The sequence below is a fragment of the Terrapene carolina genome, unplaced genomic scaffold (assembly GCF_002925995.2).
Source record: "Terrapene carolina triunguis isolate 2854851 unplaced genomic scaffold, T_m_triunguis-2.0 Scaffold175, whole genome shotgun sequence".
Classification (NCBI taxonomy): Eukaryota; Metazoa; Chordata; order Testudines; family Emydidae; genus Terrapene; species Terrapene triunguis.
This window is the reverse complement of record NW_020664526.1, coordinates 709,219-728,908: the sequence shown is the minus strand read 5'-3', so window position 1 is coordinate 728,908 and position 19,690 is coordinate 709,219. Positions and strand designations below refer to the sequence as shown.

Here is a 19,690-nt window from a genome sequence, read left to right as displayed (position 1 = left end):
CCCCAAGCATGTGCTTGGGTGCCTGGTGCCTGGAGCCGGCCCTGGTTTCTTTCCATACTCTGGCATGAGGAATTTAGGGTTTTTTAGATATTGTATTTCACATTCCCAAAACCAACTAGAATACCAAAGGCACTAATACAGGATTTTAATGGAACCCAAAGCACTAGGTGTGATCAATTTTTTTTTGTCTTCTAGGTGGGTGTGGGGGGGGGAGAAGGCTAACACTAATGTTGATCCCCAAAATCTTTCTCTCCCCCCACAGGCTGGTGGCGGCTGCTTTTGGTTTGCATGGGCGCCATGAGAAACAGAAGAAATGGCACTTTGGAAGGTTCAAAAGTTCTTTACTCCAGTATATCTCGCAGCACCGATGTGTCGTACAATGACTGTGTAAGTAACGGGCACAATGCATTTCCATGGTACGTGCGTGGGTGTAGTCTCCCTTGGAACTCTGCCACAGTGACACAAGGAGCAAGATGTATAATGGTCTTGCAGCACTTTTTCTTTAAAGAAAAATACTGTTCTATTCTATAGCCAATGGCCTCTAAAGCTACTGTAAAGCTACAGTAGGTAGGTCAGTGTCACAGAATGCTAGAACATTTTTTTGAGGGACTTTATCACAGTTCTGGACCTTCTGTGAGCAGCAATAGAATGTTGCCCTATTGTGTGGGTAGGTTTCCATTATGGACACAGTTAAATTAGAATGAATCATGATCTAATTTACCACTTGAAACTAGATGTCCAGAAATGAGAATTTAAAGCACTACCCTCCTCCTCCTCGCCGCACATCCTGGATTCCAGGGAATTTTCCTTCATGCCAATCAAGACTCATTGGCTCTGACCCTCCGCTGCCTTGCACTTTGTGGAGTTACCCGATCAGAGTAGCTGTATGTTACACCCACTCTTTGTGGGTGTAAAAAAACCTTGCAAGGCGATGGACTTTGGAGCCTGGATGCTGTGGGCGGCTGCAGATGGACTCCTAACAAGTGTGAGCTTGGGGGGTATCCCATAAACTATTTTTCATACTGCCAAAACGATGAGTTATTAATGTAAAATCTTATTAGCTTTGTGCTTTGGTGAATAGTATCATCTTTGCAAGGGCACTATACTTTGAAGTAGAAGTAGCAGATCTCCCATATATTTCAGATGTCCTTTAGGTTCCTATCCCGGCAGAGACCAGGAGCATATAAAATGAAGAGAATGAACTTGTCTCATGAAATGGGCAGGCGTCTGAAACAGAACAGTGCGAATGAAATAACTTTTGAGATGGGCCCAAGCTATTTCAGTTGGCTCCAAGTCTGGATTCAGAACACCCCAAATTGAAACATGTTCAGATCCAAGGTTTTGGTTTGGCTCATAGGCAGAGGGCAGCTGCAAAATGTGACATGGGGTCTGTGTTTGGATTCTGTCCCTCCTCCTTCTCTCGTAGTCTAGGGATGTTCAGGACTGCGTGGCTTTGGTTTGGGCCCACTTTTGAATAAACACTTGAAGTTTTATACAAAGTCGATTTTCATATATATATGGATCTCTTGGTTTGAAACACGTCAGACTTGAGGTCTTTCCAAGTGCTTAGCAATGTACATTTTTATTTCCAGTAGAATTTGTATCCAGGCTTCTTTCCTGGTCTAGATTAAACTCCACCGTTAGCAGCAGCTGCACAAAAAGGCCCCAAACAGGCTGTGCCTTTGAGAACTCTCATATGGTTAAAGGAGAACTCCACTTTACTGAAAAGATTCAGATTGTCATAGAACTAGTCGCAAAGGGGAGTAAACTGCTGCGGCCCTGTGTGTGGGGCCATGTGCACCAAGGAAAGAAATTGTACTTCAGAGGGACGTGACTCCCCTCCTCTTGTTCCAGGTGGGGAGTAACTTTGCTAATGGTAGCAACCTACTACTTCCCTCATCCTGGCTGACGTGTGGGCGTGGGCAAGGTTCTGCCAAATCTCTGCCCACTTGCTCATGGGGTTAGTAGCAGGTATGAGTGCCTGCGCCCAAGGCCAGGGGAGGCTGTGCAGGAGCGTACAGGACAGGGTGCAATTGGTCTCCCCTTCCACGTCTGGAGCCAGCACAGTCCACGCCACGTTCTAACCCTAAACAAATAAGAGTAAATAAAAGACAAATAAAATCATTTTATGATCAGATAGGAAGCTCCCATTTTGTTAGTCCCTGGAGGCAAATTAGGTGCAAAAGAATTAACATCTCCATAGAAACAGCTGCATATCGGAGAGCTTCCAATCATCCTAAGGCAAGGTCTATTGCAGTGTTAAACACTTGGTGTGTTTAATTTAGCAGGGTTTAATTATTAAATTAGAATTGGAAATTACCTTAAAACAATCTAAATTCCACTGGGGTTTGACTCGAGAGACTTAATCTCCTACTGGGGCATGCTGGGTTCGATTAAAATAGCAAGTGGAGCTGGCATCTCTTTTGGTAGAGGCTAAGGGGAAAAAAAGGTTTGTTTGGAATGTTTTAAACACCATTTAGCAGATATGGTTAACTGTGATCCCATAACATTTCTAAAGATGTTAAACCAGGTCTACACTAGGTGCTGAGTGGTGTTCAAAATTGTGGTGGAAGTGGGGGCTGCTTTGTAACTTCTTGATATTGACCTAGTTATTGGGATGTTTGCTGTATGAACATGTTGGGTTAAACCAATAGAGCTCTTACTGAATGAATAGGAAGATGAAGCCATGTTTCTAAATGTGATCCTGTGTAACCCACACACCTTCTGGGTGTGGTGCTCTGTCCCATGTAGTGGCACCGAGACCACTTAGAGAGAGAGAAAATGAGTCTGCTCTACAGCCTTAGCTAAAAGCTAGTTGGCTTTTAGCTCAGGCAGTAGAGGTTCATGCACTAAACTCCAGAGGTCCCAGGTTCAATCCCGCCTGCTGATGACCGGGTCTGTCAGCGTTACATCTGGGGGTTCAACTGGAAGTCTCTGAAGCTTGGGATGTGCTTCCTCAGCTAGGGGCAGTATGTAACCCACACACCTTCTGGGTGTGGTGTTCTGTCCCATCTAGTAGCACCGAGAGCAATTAATGAGTCTGCTCTACAGCCTTAGCTAACAGTGAGATGGCTTTTAGCTCATGCAGTAGAGGCACATGCATTAAGCTCCAGAGGTTCCCGGTTTGATCCTGCCCACCGACGACTGGGGTCTGTCGGCGTTACATCTGTCCCCAGCATGTGCTTAAGGGACAATGCAAGAGCTGTTTGCTTTGATGCTCATCATGTTGTTAAAAACATCTTTTTCGTGATCTAAACAAGGCCTACTAGGACATGCTGATAGTTATTCATTTTTTTTTTGAAAGTTCCTGTTTTAATATTTCTGTTGTAGTTAAAGGATTTAGCTGTCGCCTGCCGTGCTCTTGCATTGCTGCGTCCACACAGGCCCTGACGCTACGTTGCGAACAAATGAATTGCAGTGAATCGCTGCAGTTTTCCTTTAAATGCCAGTGTAAGGCACCTGTGCTGCCTTTAAAGCGTTTGCAGTGCTGGGAGTCCCTGAGCTAAAACTTTCCCCTCTAATCTTCCCCCAAAGGATTTGGTCACCTTCATTCAAGAACATTTTAAGAAGAGAGAATGTGTCTTCTTCACAAGAGATGCCAAGTCAATGTAAGCAAATACTCTGACCGTTGCTTGTGACAGGAGCGGGAGGTAGTGCTGGTTGAGAGCAACGTAATGAAGTAACAGTCAATACCAGCGTTAGGGTTTTGGGGAGCTGCCAGGGCACTTCTTCCTTGTGCAGCCTCGTCTTCTAAGTCCCGCTTTTGCCTTCCACAATCTTTTTCTTTTCTCCCCTTCTCTGGTCATCCTCCCTGTGTTCTGGTCATGGTCCAGGAGGAGGCCTGATACAGCTCTGGGTTTGCTTAAGAGGTTGGAATGGCAGATTTTACTCCGCCCTCCAACACTCTGGCTGGGAGGAGAGATCAGGCCTCCAGTCTAGTCTACTCTGGGAAGTGAGTTTGATAAATGCACTCAAAGAGCAGGCCACAGAATCCCACCTTAAAGTTGGGACTGTCATGCAAATGCGGGGGGGAGGGCACCCCGCCAGCAGGCATCTTCTTTCCCCACCAGCAGATTCCACAGCTCCCAAATGCCAGTTTTGCATACAACTAGCTGGATAGCCTAGACATGGGGACAGAAGTTCTCATGGCCAGCACAGTAGCTTCTCCTTGGTATTCCGAACTTAAACTGATGCAACAAGAATGAAAAAACAGGGATCAAGGGACAAGGCATATCCAGGGCACTAATGATTGTCTGGGTGTTGCTGAATGTCCAAATATCAAGTCCTATGGGAAATAATAAATTCAATTGTCATGTTGTCTGGATCAGATGTAACATTATTTTACTGGCAAGCATCCCAATTGAAGTGAATGGGGTCTCGTGGGATTGATGTGAGGTGGCATATTATTTTTATTATTATTTGTATTACCATAGCACGCAGGAGCCCTTGTCATGGGCTAGGGCCCCACTGTGCTGGGTGCTGTACAAATCCAGAACAAAAGATAGTCCCTGCCTCAAAGAACTTACAGTCGAAGTCTAAAACAAGAGACAACAGATGGATACAGACAGAAAGGGGAGTACAAGGAAACGCTGAGACAGTATTGGTCAGTATGATAGGCAGTGGTCTCAGCACACCTGGGGCCTAGGTGTTCTCAAGTTTTTGTAGGTATCACAAATGGAGAGTTTTAAAGAGGGTTTTGAAGGTGGATAATGAGATTAGCTTTGCGGGTGTTGATGCTTGGGAGGAGCTCCCCAGGAGGTGCAGCATGGGGGAAAACATGAAGGTGCTTGTTTGAAAACTCAACAAGCGGGTGGTTAAGGCTGGTATCATGGGCCAATCAGAGATGGTGGTCAACATCTCGATATTGGATGAGAGATGAGAGAGAGGGTGGGGATGGGCCATGATGGGCCTTGCAAGTGAGGGCAAGCTACTGCTCAATGTTATAGAGAAGAGGGAGCCAGTGGAGGGATGCAAAGAGAGGGGTGATATGGTCAAAGCGACAGGCTCGGAAAATGATCTTGGCAGCAGGATTCTGAATGGATATGAATGGGGCAAGACTGCATTTGTCAAGGCCAAAGAGAAGGTGGCTGCAGTAATCGAGACACAAGCTGAAAAGGCCTCAATAAAAGAATCTTTCATCCCCAGTAGCATTCAGGGTACTCTTTACACTGTACGTTTAGAGTGAACTAAGTTACTAGAGAAATTCAACAACTCTCAGGAATTTCATAGGTTCCAAGACCAGAAGAGACCATTATGATGATCTAGTCTGGCATCCTGTATAACACAGGCCAGAGAATTTCCCCAAAATAATTCCTAGAGCACATCTTGTAGAAAAACATCTAATCTTGATTTAGTGATAGAGAATCCCCCATGACCCCTGGTAAATGTGTTCCAGTGGTTAATCACTCTCATTGTTAAAAATGTACACCTTGTTTCCTGTCTGAATTTGTCTATCTTCATCTTCCAGCCCTGCTGCATCTCACCTAATGGCAAACCAGAAATGAAGGAACTGGTTAATAATTGATACAGCAACAAAACCCAACTGTTGCATGTCTGACGACTTGCATGCTCCCCTTTGGCACAGGTGCCTCTCCTCTCGCATATAAACTGTGGCATGCTTTCCCATAACCTCAGAGAAGCCCTTTGTTGGAGTTCTGTAGGGATTCAGCTTTGGGGAAGGGTGAAAAAAGGACAGCTAGCTGGTTCTCACTAGATTCTCCCCCCCACAAATCCAGGAGGAAAATATCAGACATTACTGCAGCATTTCCATTCTGTAGAGCCCACCTCCATCCCTTCCTTTTAGGAGAGAGAGGTGTGGCTAGCTACCATGTTCAATCCCAGAGAGGGTTGTGCCTGCTTGGTGAGAGAACACAACATATATTGTTGTCTTTCATCAAAGTTCCCAACTAACACATCGGCACTTTATATTCCTAGAGCATGTATGAAGCATTTTCGAATTCTGGAATAGGCAAGCTATTAATCTTCTATCCAGTTCTTTCAGAGTGTTGGAAACCCTGGGTTCATAAAGCCTTTTCCCCTTCTTTATTTCAACTTCCCTATCTGCACTGAGCTGCTCTTCTGAAGGAAGTCAGTGCTGTGTTCTGATATGTCCAGAAGGGAAAGGAATATATGACATGTTCTTGTCCATAAACGTCTCCTGAGAGAACTCCTCAGAGACCTTGCAGATAATCAGGGATGCTAACACTCTTATAAACATACGTCAACAGATGACCAGACCACTGTAGGTATCTTCTTGAGAACAGCACAAAAATGGAGGTTGGAGTCCAGCTGGGTTGCATTCCATTAGCTTCGTGCTCATACAGACTCACCCTAGGGGTTACTTCCGACAGTCCAAAACAGCTGTGTTTGGATGGTGTTGGATCAAGTGTTTCTTCCAGATCTTTGGCTTATGCAGGACAACATCGAAACCTCACCGTCTTATTTGTCTGGAGCACACTTGGATTTCTTGAGTAAGAGAACTAATTAATATTCATGAACTGCAATGTTGCTGAGAAGCACATTAGAATCCTCTCATTAAAAAGTCTTGCTGTGATATATCCTCTAAAGCAGTGGTGGGCAACCTGTGGCCCGCAAGTGGCCCACCAGAGTAATCTGATTGCGGGCCGCGAGACATTTTGCTGACGTTGACTGTCTGCAGGCACGGCCCCCCGCAGCTCCCATTGGCCGGGAACAGCGAACCGCGGCCACTGGGAGCTGTGGGGGGCCGTGTCTGCGGACGGCCAATGTCAGGAAAATGTCTTGCGGCCCGCAATCAGATTACCCTGATGGGCCGCAGGTTGCCCACCACTGCTCTAAAGTGAGTTTTAGCTAAGGGTGTCACACTCATTTTCATGGTCTCGGATTACGGGTCAAGCCTAAAGACCTAGGCAATTGTTCGCGTCTTCACTTTAAAGTCTGTTTGGTCTGTTGCCTTTCAGAGTCCTGCTGTACTCCACAATGATATTTGGTGGGATGCCACTATTACATCTGGCATTTACTTTTTGATTTTTCAAAGATATAATTAGCATCCGATGAGCACCTGTGCCATGCTGTTTAGCATTATGAATAGATGTCACAGTCTGCAGCCCCACCATAGCAATTCACATATCTTATTTCAGAGAAAAAAGCTTTTAGCCGGTCAGTTCTACACTTATAAACAGCCCTTGTGTATCTCCTATCACCTTGGGACCAATTTCTGCATCACCCACCCCTAAATTTCAAAGCAATGTTAGTATCTTCTGTTACCATGAAATGTGCTTCATTCCTATTTCTCTCCCCCTACCCCCACACCTACACACCCCTATCCCACCACCTATGGCCATTGTTGAAAATATTTATGGACCAAAATTTTTTGATTATTTTTGAGTGACTATTTCTAAGGATGGGTTTTTCCTCTATCCTGTAAGCAGCCCATTTTCACTCTCTGGGATTTTCACTCTCTGCAATATGGTCCAGGTAACCCAGCTCAGAACCCCCATCCTTATCCAGAGAAAGGAGAGCTTGTAGTTAGCTTCAGTGGCTCAGGTACCAAGGTATCTCATCTCACTAGCCTTCACTTCCAGCTCCTTTGGCTGCAAGCTGGACTCCAACTTTAGCTCCATAAACCATATTGGCTGGTACCATGGACCCATGCAGGAAGCCTGCAGTGTAACCCAATAACGCTCCCTTGTGAGGAAAGTTGGAGAGCAAGAGGCAGATACTGGGCTGTGTCCTGTCTGTAACAAAATGCTGGGCTCCTGGCTGCAGCAAAATGGCCAACTCTGTGGCAGTATTGCTGAACGCCATACATCTTAGAAAACACCAGAGTTCATAAATCCTCGAATAAAATGAATGGAGCTGGTCACACCCTTTGGAGTTACTGTTCAAAGCTTTCTGCAGACTCAGGTGGGTGCCATGTACATTGCATTGATTTACTGCATTGAATTGATAACCTTGGAAACATGAAACAGGAAATCTTCACAACCATAAGAACAAGGAAAGTTTTTCTTTTATTAAAAGCAAAGCTGAGATTCTGGAGCACAGTCCTGTGGCATGATGTAAATTGGGTGGTGGTGGAACACCTGGTGCCCTGTGTAGTGGGCCTATCTCTAGAGGAGTCACAGACTGTAACTTTTATATGTTCTTTCAATCCATCTGGGTGGTGGATACCAAGACATGTTGAGATGATCCTGGGATGTCGTCACTGGGAGTCCCCAAGTCATAAGCCTCAGATAGTGAAGGGACTTAAGTTCAAGTTGGCATCATCTGACTCATGGTGGGATTTAGTTTAGAAGCAAATGTTATGCACATTAAGATGGAAACCATCAGAAAGGCACTAATAAACTGAGCTTCAATCTGGCCAAAGCAGAACAAAGAGGAGAGGGATTTAAAAATCCCTCATTGTTTCAACAAGAAACAGGTCAGAGCCCCTCTAATATGGAGCAGAGTAGGTGTTGACACATGTGTTTGATTTTGTACATACACCAGCTGAGGTCTTTCTGTAATGTTAGAGTTAAAACACTAAATATACTTTTTGTTTGTTGGGTAGGCCCATGACATGAATACTTGAAAATACGTGTTAGCTCTTGAGTTTTGGTTTTCTTCAGTCTTTCCCACTAGCGTAGACCTCAGCTATAGATGTTACATTTCACCCTGGGCCTTGTGCATCTTTCTGGCCAAGCACCGTAACTACTCAGTTTTGTTCAAGAATAAAACTTTAAATTCCCATTTAGAAGTATCCTATTTATTCGAGCATAAGTTGTAACATTATAATTGCACAATGTGCAGCCAACCTACTTGTCAAATACATGTGGAAAGGCTGCTCACCAGTCTTAGTTGTCATTATGCTATCAGTCACTGAAAGAAAAGAGTATTTGTTTTCTGGGCAAAAGATGTTAATCTGTTTCTTTTTTCTATTCACTCTTCTTGGCAGGGACAACTTGTGTAAGTGTGGGTATTCCAAAAGCCAACATATAGAGGGGACGCAGGTAAATAACACTGAGAAATGGAGTTATAGGAAACACACAAAGGAACTTCCCACTGATGCTTTTGGTGACATTCAGTTTGAAAATCTTGGGAAAAGAGGGAAGGTGAGTAACTGCTGAGCTGACACGGGTATTTTAACTCCAGCCTATCCATAAATGGCTTCTGCCCTGTGACTTTTTGCATTAGCCTTTATAAAATACATTCCGAATAATTAAAAAGAAGCCAAAACAATCAAAGGAGAAAAAGATGCTTAGATGTTTCGAACACGAGGAACCTAAAGTTAGGTACCTAAAGAAGCCATCTGATTTTTTTCAAGCCAGTGAGAACTGCTGGGTGCTGAGCATTTTGGAAAATGGCAACTTATTTAAGGTTTAACAGAGCTGTTAAAAAAATTGACCTGTTTTAATGTTGGAAAATAGGGTTAAATGTACTTTTTGGAGAAAAAATTGTTTTTCTGAAATGATATATATATTTTGGGGAACAAACACTGGTTTTGAAATTCTTGTTTTTTTTTCCAACTGGAGAAAGTTGGGTAAACAGTCATGAATGAATTTCCCCCCACTTTACCACATTTTTAACCACTCCCCCCACATGCACATATTTTCAAGTGGGTAAAAACCTTAAAAGAAACCAAAAAAATCGAAATAAAAAATTTCATTTAGAAACAAAATGGTTTTGAAATGAAATTTTTTTCATTCAGTTTCAAATGCAAAAATTCTGTGGAATATTGAAAAAATGGGGATGAAAAATTTCAATTGGGATTTTTTTCTTGCAAAGTTTCTTGCAGGGAAAATTCCCATTTCCCACACAGCTCGATATGGATTTAGGAGACTTTTGGATGATCTTGTGCCCAGTTTTAAATGTTCAGATGGCCAAATCTGAAGATCCCGTAGCCCCTTAATAATGTTCAGGGACATTACACTATTCACGTAACTCAAATTGCGTAGCTTAGATCGACTTTTCCCTTTAGCGTAGACAAGGCCTGAGTATTCCATGGGAAGCCAGTGTAGAGCGCAGAGAACAGGGTTGTGTTTGTGGTAGGCCATGTTGCTGGGGAGACGTGCTGTTGGAGTTTCCTAAGAGCTGATGACTTCATGCACAGGTAAATCACAAGCAGAGAGAAGATCAGAATCCCATCTGCTACCTCCCAGGTGAGAGCCTTAATCACCATGCACAGAGCTATGCTCTCTCTCTCTCTCTCTCTCTCTCTGTGGCCCAATAAATATTTAAGAATTGATACAAGTGGAACAGCTTCAGTAGGAGAGTTTGGGAGCCTCCCACCCTGGACTAGCCTACAGCCTGGTGATAAGGATGTTCACCTGACAGGGAGATGATGTGAGTTCAAGTCCCTGACCCAGAGTGGGGACTCGGACCTGGGTCTCATATCCTAGGCAAGTGCCCTAACCACTGGGCTAACGGTTATAAGGGCAGGCAGAGGGGAACACATCCTTTATCTGAAGCTGACCTTGAAAAAACTTTTTCCCCAACCAAAACTAATTGGATCAAATTCACCAATAGTTTCAGGTTGGCTGAAACTGCATTTTTTGAATAAATTTGTTTGAAAAACTTAGCCCACCACTATTCAGGTGTCCTAGGAGTGGGGAAAATACAGGCCATAAAAAAAGTCTTTAGAAAACACACACTGGGCCTGATTCTCCATTGCTTTGCACTTTGGTCATTTACTGCTGTGCAATGCAGGTGACAAATGTCACCTAATGGAACCGTTTTGACACCTGCTTTGTATTTTGTCTAGATATAAATGACTGCATGGAGGGCCAGGGAATGGGAAACCAGGCCAGGGCCGGTGCAACCCATTAGGCGACCTAGGCGGTCGCCTAGGGCGCTAGCGTTTGGGGGGCGGCATTTTCTTCGGCGGCGACCACGGCGGCCGGAACTTCAGCCGCCCCAGTCGTTGTCGGCATTTCGGCGGAGGGAACTGGGGCAGGGGGGCGCGGGGAGGGCCGCCTGCAGCAAGTAAGGGGGGTTGGGCGGCACGCAGGGGAACCACTCCCCGCCCCAGCTCACCTCTGCTCCGCCTTCTCCCCTGAGCACGCCGCCCCGCTCTCCCTCTCTCCCTCCCAGGCTTGCGGCGCCAAACAGCTGATTGGCGCCGGCGGCGTGGGGGGGGTGGGGGGGGGGAGCTGCCACAGGGCTCGGGGAGGAGGCGGAGCAGAGGTGAGTTGGGGTAGGGAGCTGCTGCACGGCTCCCCGGGTGGTGGGGGAGCTGCCACGGGGGGGGCGCCTCAGGGTGGAGGGGTGGGTAGGAAGTTGCCGTGGGGGAGGCGCCTCAGGGCGGGGGGGGGGGCTGCCGCAGGGCTCAGGGAGGGGGAAGGGTGCAAGGTGGAAGTTTCGCCTAGGGCGTGAAACATCCTTGCACCGGCCCTGAACCAGGCCATCGCTTTGAGACAAAATGGAATTACTCTGTTGCTATTTATTGCTGCTAATCCTGCATTGTGTCCTCTCTTGTTGAAGTACATCCGGTTGTCCTATGACACAGACTCTGAAATGCTCTATGATCTGATGACTCAACACTGGCACCTGAAAAATCCCAACCTTGTCATCTCAGTCACAGGGGGAGCAAAAAACTTTGCTCTAAAGCCACGGATGCGCAAGATATTCAGCAGGCTGATCTACATTGCCCAGTCCAAAGGTGAAAGGCGTATCTGGGCTGCCTTGAAGCTACTAGTTTTTATGTTTTCCTCCATTGGGCTAGCCTGGTATCTCTTGGTTTGTCAGTATAGTGGATAAATGGTGATGTTAGACACTAATATAGGGAAAGGAAAATAGATGATCAGGGAATATGCATCAAGAGACAAATCCTGGTCCCATTGAAGTCCGTGCGAGTCTTTTAATTAAATGAATGTGGGCTTAATTTGGGGAAAAACAAGGCATATATCTTGGGGCAAGTCTATCTTTTTTGATGCCACTTTGAGTGTCCCCATGCCTTTTACAATCATTTATGTAATTAATACCTGTGAATTCAGTTGTAGCCATTGGCACATAGAGTTAGGATAGTAGAAAAAGCTAATTGTAATAATTTGTATTAAAAAAAAAACCTAGGCTACGTTCACACCTAGTGTAACCCCTTTTTGAAGTCAGAAGAGTTCAAGCAAGTGAAGAACTTGGTTCAGTGAGTGCCATTGTGATTTAGCTGAAGTGAGAGGTGAATATTTCAGTCAGCTGGTATATTAGCCTTCCACCAAATAAAGCTGGTGGAGAAGAAGAAGCTGTGACTAGTCAGCAGAGAGGCAGAGCTTTCTATTAGTGGTTGCCTGTTTAGTCCACTTCACTTCAGACAAGTATGGCCTAATGACTTGGGAACTGGGTGGAGAGCCATTCTTGGCTTTGACAAGGATGTCCTTTGTAGCTTTGGGTAAGTCTCAACATCTCTTCTTCCTGTATCATATGGGAATTAACATCTCTCCTGTGATCGAGTGAGGATGAATTAGTTGGCTTAGTGTCTTGAAGGTAAACAACCCCGAGGGCCAAAATCCCCACTGCCTTGCCCTTTTGTGTTGTCACTTGCATCAGTGCGCAGTACTGCCACATCAGCGTCTTGCACCCACATAACACAGGCCTTCGTGACTACACGAGATGCGGGGCAGTGGAGAATTGGGGATGACGCATGCACATATCTATAAAGACAAGAACTTTTTGTGCACAGTGGCAGGTCTGTGGCTAAATTTCATTTGGTACCTGCCATCTGCAGGGGCCTGGATTTTCACAGGAGGCACTCACTATGGACTGATGAAATACATTGGAGAGGTGGTGAGAGACAACACCATCAGTAGGAGCTCAGAGGAGAACGTGGTGGCTATCGGCATAGCAGCCTGGGGCATGATTTCCAACCGGGATAGTCTGATCAGAAGCAGCGATACTGAGGTGAGGAAAATGTAGTGCTGTCAATGGGGTCATGGGAAGCCAGTGAAAACCCTACAAAACTGAGTTATATTCTGACCAAACGCAGTCTACTCTCCGTAAATGCCTCACTGCTGTCCATCCCCACCACTATCTGCATGGAGCCTGATGCCTTTGGCCTGTGACTGATTTGGATGCGAGGTCCTATTAGAAACTCTTCCTGCTACAGAACTTGTGCTGCACTGTTGTAAAATAGCCAGTGCCTATTAAAGATAATAGTTAAACAACAAATGAGATATGTTGTTCTCACAAATTGAGCATTGGATTTTGGAAAAGATGTGCCACTTAGACTCAGTCAGGTGGATTCACTAAAGGAGAAGGGGGCAATATAGTCTCTCTCTTGTCCAGCTGAGCTGCACTTCTGCACAGGAACAAAGTAGGGTCAAAGGTGTCTGTATGCACCTTTGTGTTGTCCCATTTCTGGCTCTGGCCTTGTGCCTGGGTAAGCTAGGCTGCTCTAACTCATTCGTCTGCTGGTGATCCTAAGAGGTTATTCCAGCAGCCACTAGTTGCTGTGGCATAAGAATATAAGGTTGTGGCAGCAAAAGGGAGGGCTTGTTATGCACACTAGAGGCTGGGGGAATGCAAAGAGGCACTCAGTAGTTCTTGGGTTGAACTGGGGCATCTGCCAGAAATTTCTGTAATGCAACAGTATTATTGTATATGTTGGTAAAAGGCAGAAATTTCAACTGAAGAGGAGGAGGAACAAAGCAGCATGTCTTATCCTACGTCCACTCTGCTAGATTTCATAGAGTACATCAGCAAAACAGTGGACAAAGGAGACAATAGATTGTTTGTTTGGTTTTTTTTTTGAAAACCCATTGACAAAAACCCTCACTAAGTAGCATTAAGGAAACAAAGCCTTGGGGTGAGGGGTAAAGGTTGGTCATACATTAGAAAGTGGTTAAAACGGAGGAGAAATGAATTGTTAATTTTCAACATGGCCTAGCAGGATTCAAAAATCACTAGACATCTATACGTGTAACGAGAACATCCACAGTTCCGTTATATAAAATAAAACTACAGGAGGTGTAAACCCTCACTCTCCTGGGCACAAGCCCACCACATGGGGGAAGGGAAGAATGTCCTCTGTGGACAGGTTATTCCATAACTGAGTTATGAGTGCTCTTGCAACTTTCTCTGAAGCAGCTGGTGCTGGCCTTGGGCTAGATGGACCTTTGCTCTGAACTGGTCTGGAAATTCTTATGCTGCTAAAGTCTGGAAAATAATAGAACAATAGTCATGCCCCTCCCACCGACCTGCTGTGTCCCCATTTCAAGTACTGCATGAACCATGCCCTTCCGAACTCAATGGAAACTCTTTGCTGATGTTTCTAGGGATACTATTCAGCCCACTACATAATGGATGACCTTAAGAGGGACCCATTGTATTGCCTGGACAATAACCACACCCACCTATTGCTGGTCGATAACGGCACCCATGGATATCCAGCAATAGAGGCTAAGCTACGGACACAGTTAGAAAAATACATTTCGGAACGCGTTATCCCAGGTTGGTGCAGTTCTCTAACTTCAGATCATTCTGCTCAGGTGCTACAGGGCTAGATGCTACAGAACATACTGTGGGAGGAAACAAGCTTTCTCATGTTGCCATGCAATGGATGAGCGTTTTGCTCATATGCCTAATAACAAAGAAGGCTTCTGACAGTATACTGTCAATGTGACCCATGGTGATTTGTGCGTATTTCAAGGAGAACATGCATTCTATGCATATGATGAAGTGGGCTGTAGCCCACGAAAGCTTATGCTCAAATAAATGTGTTAATCTCTAAGGTGCCACAAGTACTCCTGTTCTCTATGCTTCCCATAGGTACAGATAAGTAGAGCTTACATACTCATGCAATAATTTATCTGAGGTTCACCACAGAGTACAATTTACTGGGTAAGGTGAGTTTCAAGTACTATATGGGATAAACATTCCTTTCAGTTCAGGAATCAAAGCAATTTCACTTGCTGTGTCAGAGGAGATCACCTGATGGGCCCAGGTTGCTTTCCATCCTTATACTGTTTGTTGGGAATTCATGCCTTTTGACACATGCTGGTGTGTTGGGGGAAGGGTTGCCTGAGGAATCTGGATTTGCCCTTGGGTCACACCTCTGGACTCAACTGGCTGTATATTTTAGGCCATGGCTCCACCCCTTCCTGTCCACCCCCATCTCTTCCTGCTGACATGCTCATGGGGGACATTTTGGACGCTTAAGTCCTGCTCTTTCCCCACTCCACATGGCTGGGGCTGCGTCCCAGATGAGCCAAATGCATCTGTGCAGAAGCTGGCTTTGAACTGTCCTCCCACCTACTCCTGCTGTGCAGGTCCATTAGTCCCAGCCACAACCTAGTAGGGGGATCCACTCCCCTACATCACGAGAATGCAGGATCAGGGCTCTGGCAGAAGGACTATTTCTCTTTAAAGTTATCGCACTGGAATTAAATCTTTCTGAATGTTGGGATGTGATAAAATTGCAAGAGTTGGCACAATGATTGGTGTTTTTTCTTGAAGCTCTAACTCCTGGAGTCATGTGATTATGGTAGAATCTCTTTCTTTTGTTTTAAATTTACAGCCCTGATGCTTGCAAGGAGAAACTTGAAGACCTGAATACTAAAGGGTCAGAAATCAGCATGCAAATAACACTGCCCCCCCCCCCCCAAGTCATGTCATTTTTTTTAAAGCACTGTACATTGGCAATACTAAATACTTAAGACTTTAGCCTTGCTTTGTTACTTCTGGGAAGACTGCATCTCGGTGTTGATATCTGACACTAGATTAGGCAAAATGGGTTAGTGAGAATAACTAAAGGTCATGTAACAATGGAGTAGATGACTTTAAAAATAGTTTGGTTAAATCAGCTGAAAGTCAGGAATACGAGTATTTGTGTGTAAAATATTATCAAAGCCAAATCCAATAAACCAGTGTATAAGTGGTTATTGTGAAGTATAAAAAGCGTTCAAATACATTGACACTGCAAAGTGAGACCCTCTCCCTTTTTGGGGGGTATATTTCAGATTCTAATTATGGTGGGAAGATTCCGATTGTGTGTTTCACCCAAGGAGGAGGGAAAGAAACTCTGAAGGTAAGTCTGAAAATAAGTCAGAAAAATTAAGTGTCCTGTGGTGTCTTGTCATAATTTTAACTGTATTCTAGATGAGGCAGGTAGCAAAGTATTAAGGTTGCCTGACACTTCCCATTATTAGACCCTATTTTCAATTGTGTTTAACTTTTTTCCAAATTTGGGCTGAAATTTTCCATGACACGTGTCTGCCTCAGGCTGAAATGTTTTAGGAAGTTTCAGCCAACATGCATAAGCTGTTTCTGAGAAAGAGGCTAGAGGAAATTTTTTTTTCAACGTTACAAAACAAAACTCTGGTGACCTTTAATTTGAGAATCTGTAGTGCCCCATGCTTTGGAGCAGGGACTTGTGTTAGAGATGTGCCTTTTGCTGTTTCTGTGAATATCCACTGAAATTTGAAAAAAATCTTAGTTCACACATTATCAGTAGAGACCAGGGTTTAACAGCTAAATTCCCGGAGGATTCTATCTGCACTGGGCATGCTCCATCTCAATCCTGTTCAGGACTTGCCCTGCAATTGCAGCTCTGGGCTATACCAGTTGTCACAATTCAGGGCAGTTGCACCTGTATTTCCCCATCATGGTCCACCAAGAGCACCCAGTCTATGCCCCTCAGCAGTCACCTCTCTTGGGAGGAGATGCAAGTCTCTCTCCCTCTTGACTGTTTTTTTTTTTCAGGCTGCACAGTTCCCTGCCTCTGTTGTGATATTCCCAGCAAGCCAGACTGCCTGATCGGGCCAACATCAGCACTTGGCTTTCTCTCCAGAGCCTATGAACAGCTGTAATGGCCAGCAGTTAACAAGTTGCCACACAGCTCTTTCTAAGCAAACAGGGTTATTCTTAAGGTGATAGCATTAGAGAGAAAACATATTTAAAAGAACCTACTCACATATTAATAAGCTTAGCAGAGATCCCCCCCCCCCCCCCCGACTCCCGCTAGAGCTCTGTCAGGAGTCAGTCCTTGAACACCTCACCCAGGGGTGGTTCTGTGGTTACAAGTTCAGCTCAGAACTAGTACCCCTGTAATAGCTTAGTCTTTCCTTTATACAGCTTGGGCCTTTGATGTTGAACAGGTTATCAGTAGATTGTGGACCTCTTATCAGGGCATAGCTTCAAAAGACTGGGGATTTGCATAACAGGAAATGGGGAAGTGAATGCAAATTCCCCTTCAAGATTCTCCAGGCAAACTACTGGACAGATTATCCAAAATCCCATTCTTATCGGACACGCTCAGTACAGTCCTTTGAAGTTCATCACACTTCCCAGGTGTAACAGGGCCCTCTTGGCTCCTGCTCCCGTTGGGCTGATAAAGTCACTTGGAGAACCGGGATTCGGTAACCACTGGTGCAGTTTATTTGCAGGTTGTGCTCCCACCACCCTTACCATCTGCAGGCAAGGGGAGGGGAGAGCTACCTCCCTGCTTCCACTCCCTGCCTTTTCCCATTCTTCCTGCTCCCCCCTGGTTTCCTTCTCCTGAGGCTTTTATACAGCACCAACCTAATTAGGCAGCAGGAGCAGTATTAAATCTCTGCTTCCCCCAATTAGGGCCAGGTGGTCTAACCAGCTCCAATTCACCTCCCTTAATTGGAGCTGGAATGACAGAAGGCTGGCTCAGCAGTTCCTGCTCAACGCCCTGTCATACCAGGGTTCACATCACATCTTCCCCAGCATATGATCCAGCCCACAATAGTACATTACCTTTGCATTTACTAGAATGGACTCCAAAGATACTTAAACTTAACACTATAAGGTTTCCAAGGATATTGGAAGAAATTGCCATATCTGTGTCACCAATGTGTCTCAGAGGCTCACCAAATATAGGGCATTGTGGGTAGTGCTATGCCAGGAGACGATACCAAGGCTACAGGTTTGCATGGCAACATCTGGTACAGTATTGTGGCTCGTCTGGTGATTCATGTGGTGGAAATCTGTGCTGAAGGTTTAGGGTTCAAAGCCTACTGGTGATAGGGGGAATTGTTACAGTCACACATAATAGAATTGATCCTAGTGCCTTAAAATATGTGAGTCTATAACTTCATGTCTGGGGCTGCATGAATGGCATGGACCATCTATAACGAGCTGGATTGTGTTCCAGAGAAGGTATCTAGGCAGATGAATTGAGTTATTGACACTCTTGTCAGGTCCAACTTTAACCCAAACTTTTCAAGACATGCTAATAAAATATAATAAATCCAGTACAGATAATCAAAGCTGATTACTACTTGTCTCATCAGAAGAGGATTAGAAATGATTATCACTCATGCCAATTAAACTTATGTTATCCTGATGATCATAGTCCCATCAAAATCAATACTAAAATTCATCTGTATAATTTCTTCACCAATGTTAATTAATCAATTTGTCAATGCCACACACAGATTGCGAAATATCAAAGTGTGTCCCCCGAGTCACTGGTTGAATGATTTTCTAATATGCCTGCATTAAGTAGGCTTTACCCACAGGTATTTGCATCTGGTAGCATTAATTAACATAGATTTTTAATTGTTTCAATACACTCAATCTTAATTTTAATACAGACGCTCCCCGACTTATGCAAGCGTTCCGTTCCGGAATGCCTTGCTTAACTCGAATTTTGTGTAAGTCGGAAACATATACCCTACCATTACGCAAAAAAAAAACCAAAAAACCCCACCCTCCTATTTCTAGCTTACGGAACTTTTTCTGTAAGTGCGGATTTGCGTAAGTCGGGTTTGCGTAACCTGGGGGGCGTCTGTAGTTAAAATTGTTCTTTGTTTCTAAAGCAATACCAATTCATTTAATATCACAAATCAAAGATTTTTAAGATCCACTTTAGGTTGCTTTAGGTGCCAAGCTTTAGGCACCCAAGTTAATAATTTTGGCTATGACTCCTTCACTTATGTCCTTATGCATCATATAGAACCGTTATTCAAGCAAACAGAATGAGTTCTACACTGTACTGAGTTTAAGGTTTAATATTCTTAACAAAATATAAGTAGCCTACTGTAAATATTAATCCTAAACCCAAGTAACTAATGCATAAGGCATTCAAACTTAAAATCAGATGGACAGTTCTTGAAGTGTTTAATAACTTTGAAGAATAACTGGCTCATAATCCAGACAAGGGTCTGTGACAGTCTGACCAATTACTTGTCAGTGACACTGGTGAAGCACTGGAATGGGTTACCTAAGGAGGTGGTGGACTCTCCTTCCCTAGAGGTTTTTAAAGTCAGGCTTGACAAAGCCCTGGCTGGGATGATTTAGGTGGGGATTGGTCCTGCTTTGAGCAGGGGGTTGGACTAGACGACCTCCTGAGGTCCCTTCCAACCCTGATATTCTATGATTCTATGATTCTGTGTTGTTCAGATGTTCATGTCTTAGTTGTTACAGCTCATGGATGGAGTGACCGTCTCCAGAAGCAGATAAAACTTTGTTTTAGTCTAAGGAGGCATAGCAATAGTTTTCAAGCTGCCGACTTCTCCTGCTAAAAGAGACCCCAACTGAACAGTCATGCTTGATAGGTCTTACTGATGTCAGCAATTGGCAGAATCTGAGAGAGGGCTGTACGCTAGGCTTGTGTGTTTCGTTTCTGATCATTGGCTTCAGTTTAAGCAGAAGAGAAGTGGAAATCTTTCAGGCTCCTTCCTTATTTTAACGTTTGCTGTGCCCCACACAGGAAAAGATTCTTTGTCCAACTGGCATCGAAAATACGCTGCTCATGTCATATATCCACTGTCCAATTGGA

The 19,690-nt window shown here is 44.6% G+C and overlaps 1 protein-coding gene across 1 annotated transcript in view; it reads left to right on the top strand.

The window, feature by feature from the left end:
* The first annotated feature begins 297 nt into the window (after positions 1-297).
* LOC112104176 (transient receptor potential cation channel subfamily M member 8) overlaps positions 298-19,690 on the top strand; it is a 77,754-nt gene continuing 58,361 nt past the window's right edge. Inside the window, exons 1-7 of the mRNA XM_026653997.1 lie at positions 298-387; positions 3,535-3,608; positions 8,912-9,068; positions 11,437-11,614; positions 12,674-12,846; positions 14,220-14,394; positions 15,903-15,970. Coding sequence (XP_026509782.1) covers positions 298-387; positions 3,535-3,608; positions 8,912-9,068; positions 11,437-11,614; positions 12,674-12,846; positions 14,220-14,394; positions 15,903-15,970 — 915 coding nt within the window. The remainder of the gene's footprint in view (positions 388-3,534; positions 3,609-8,911; positions 9,069-11,436; positions 11,615-12,673; positions 12,847-14,219; positions 14,395-15,902; positions 15,971-19,690) is intronic.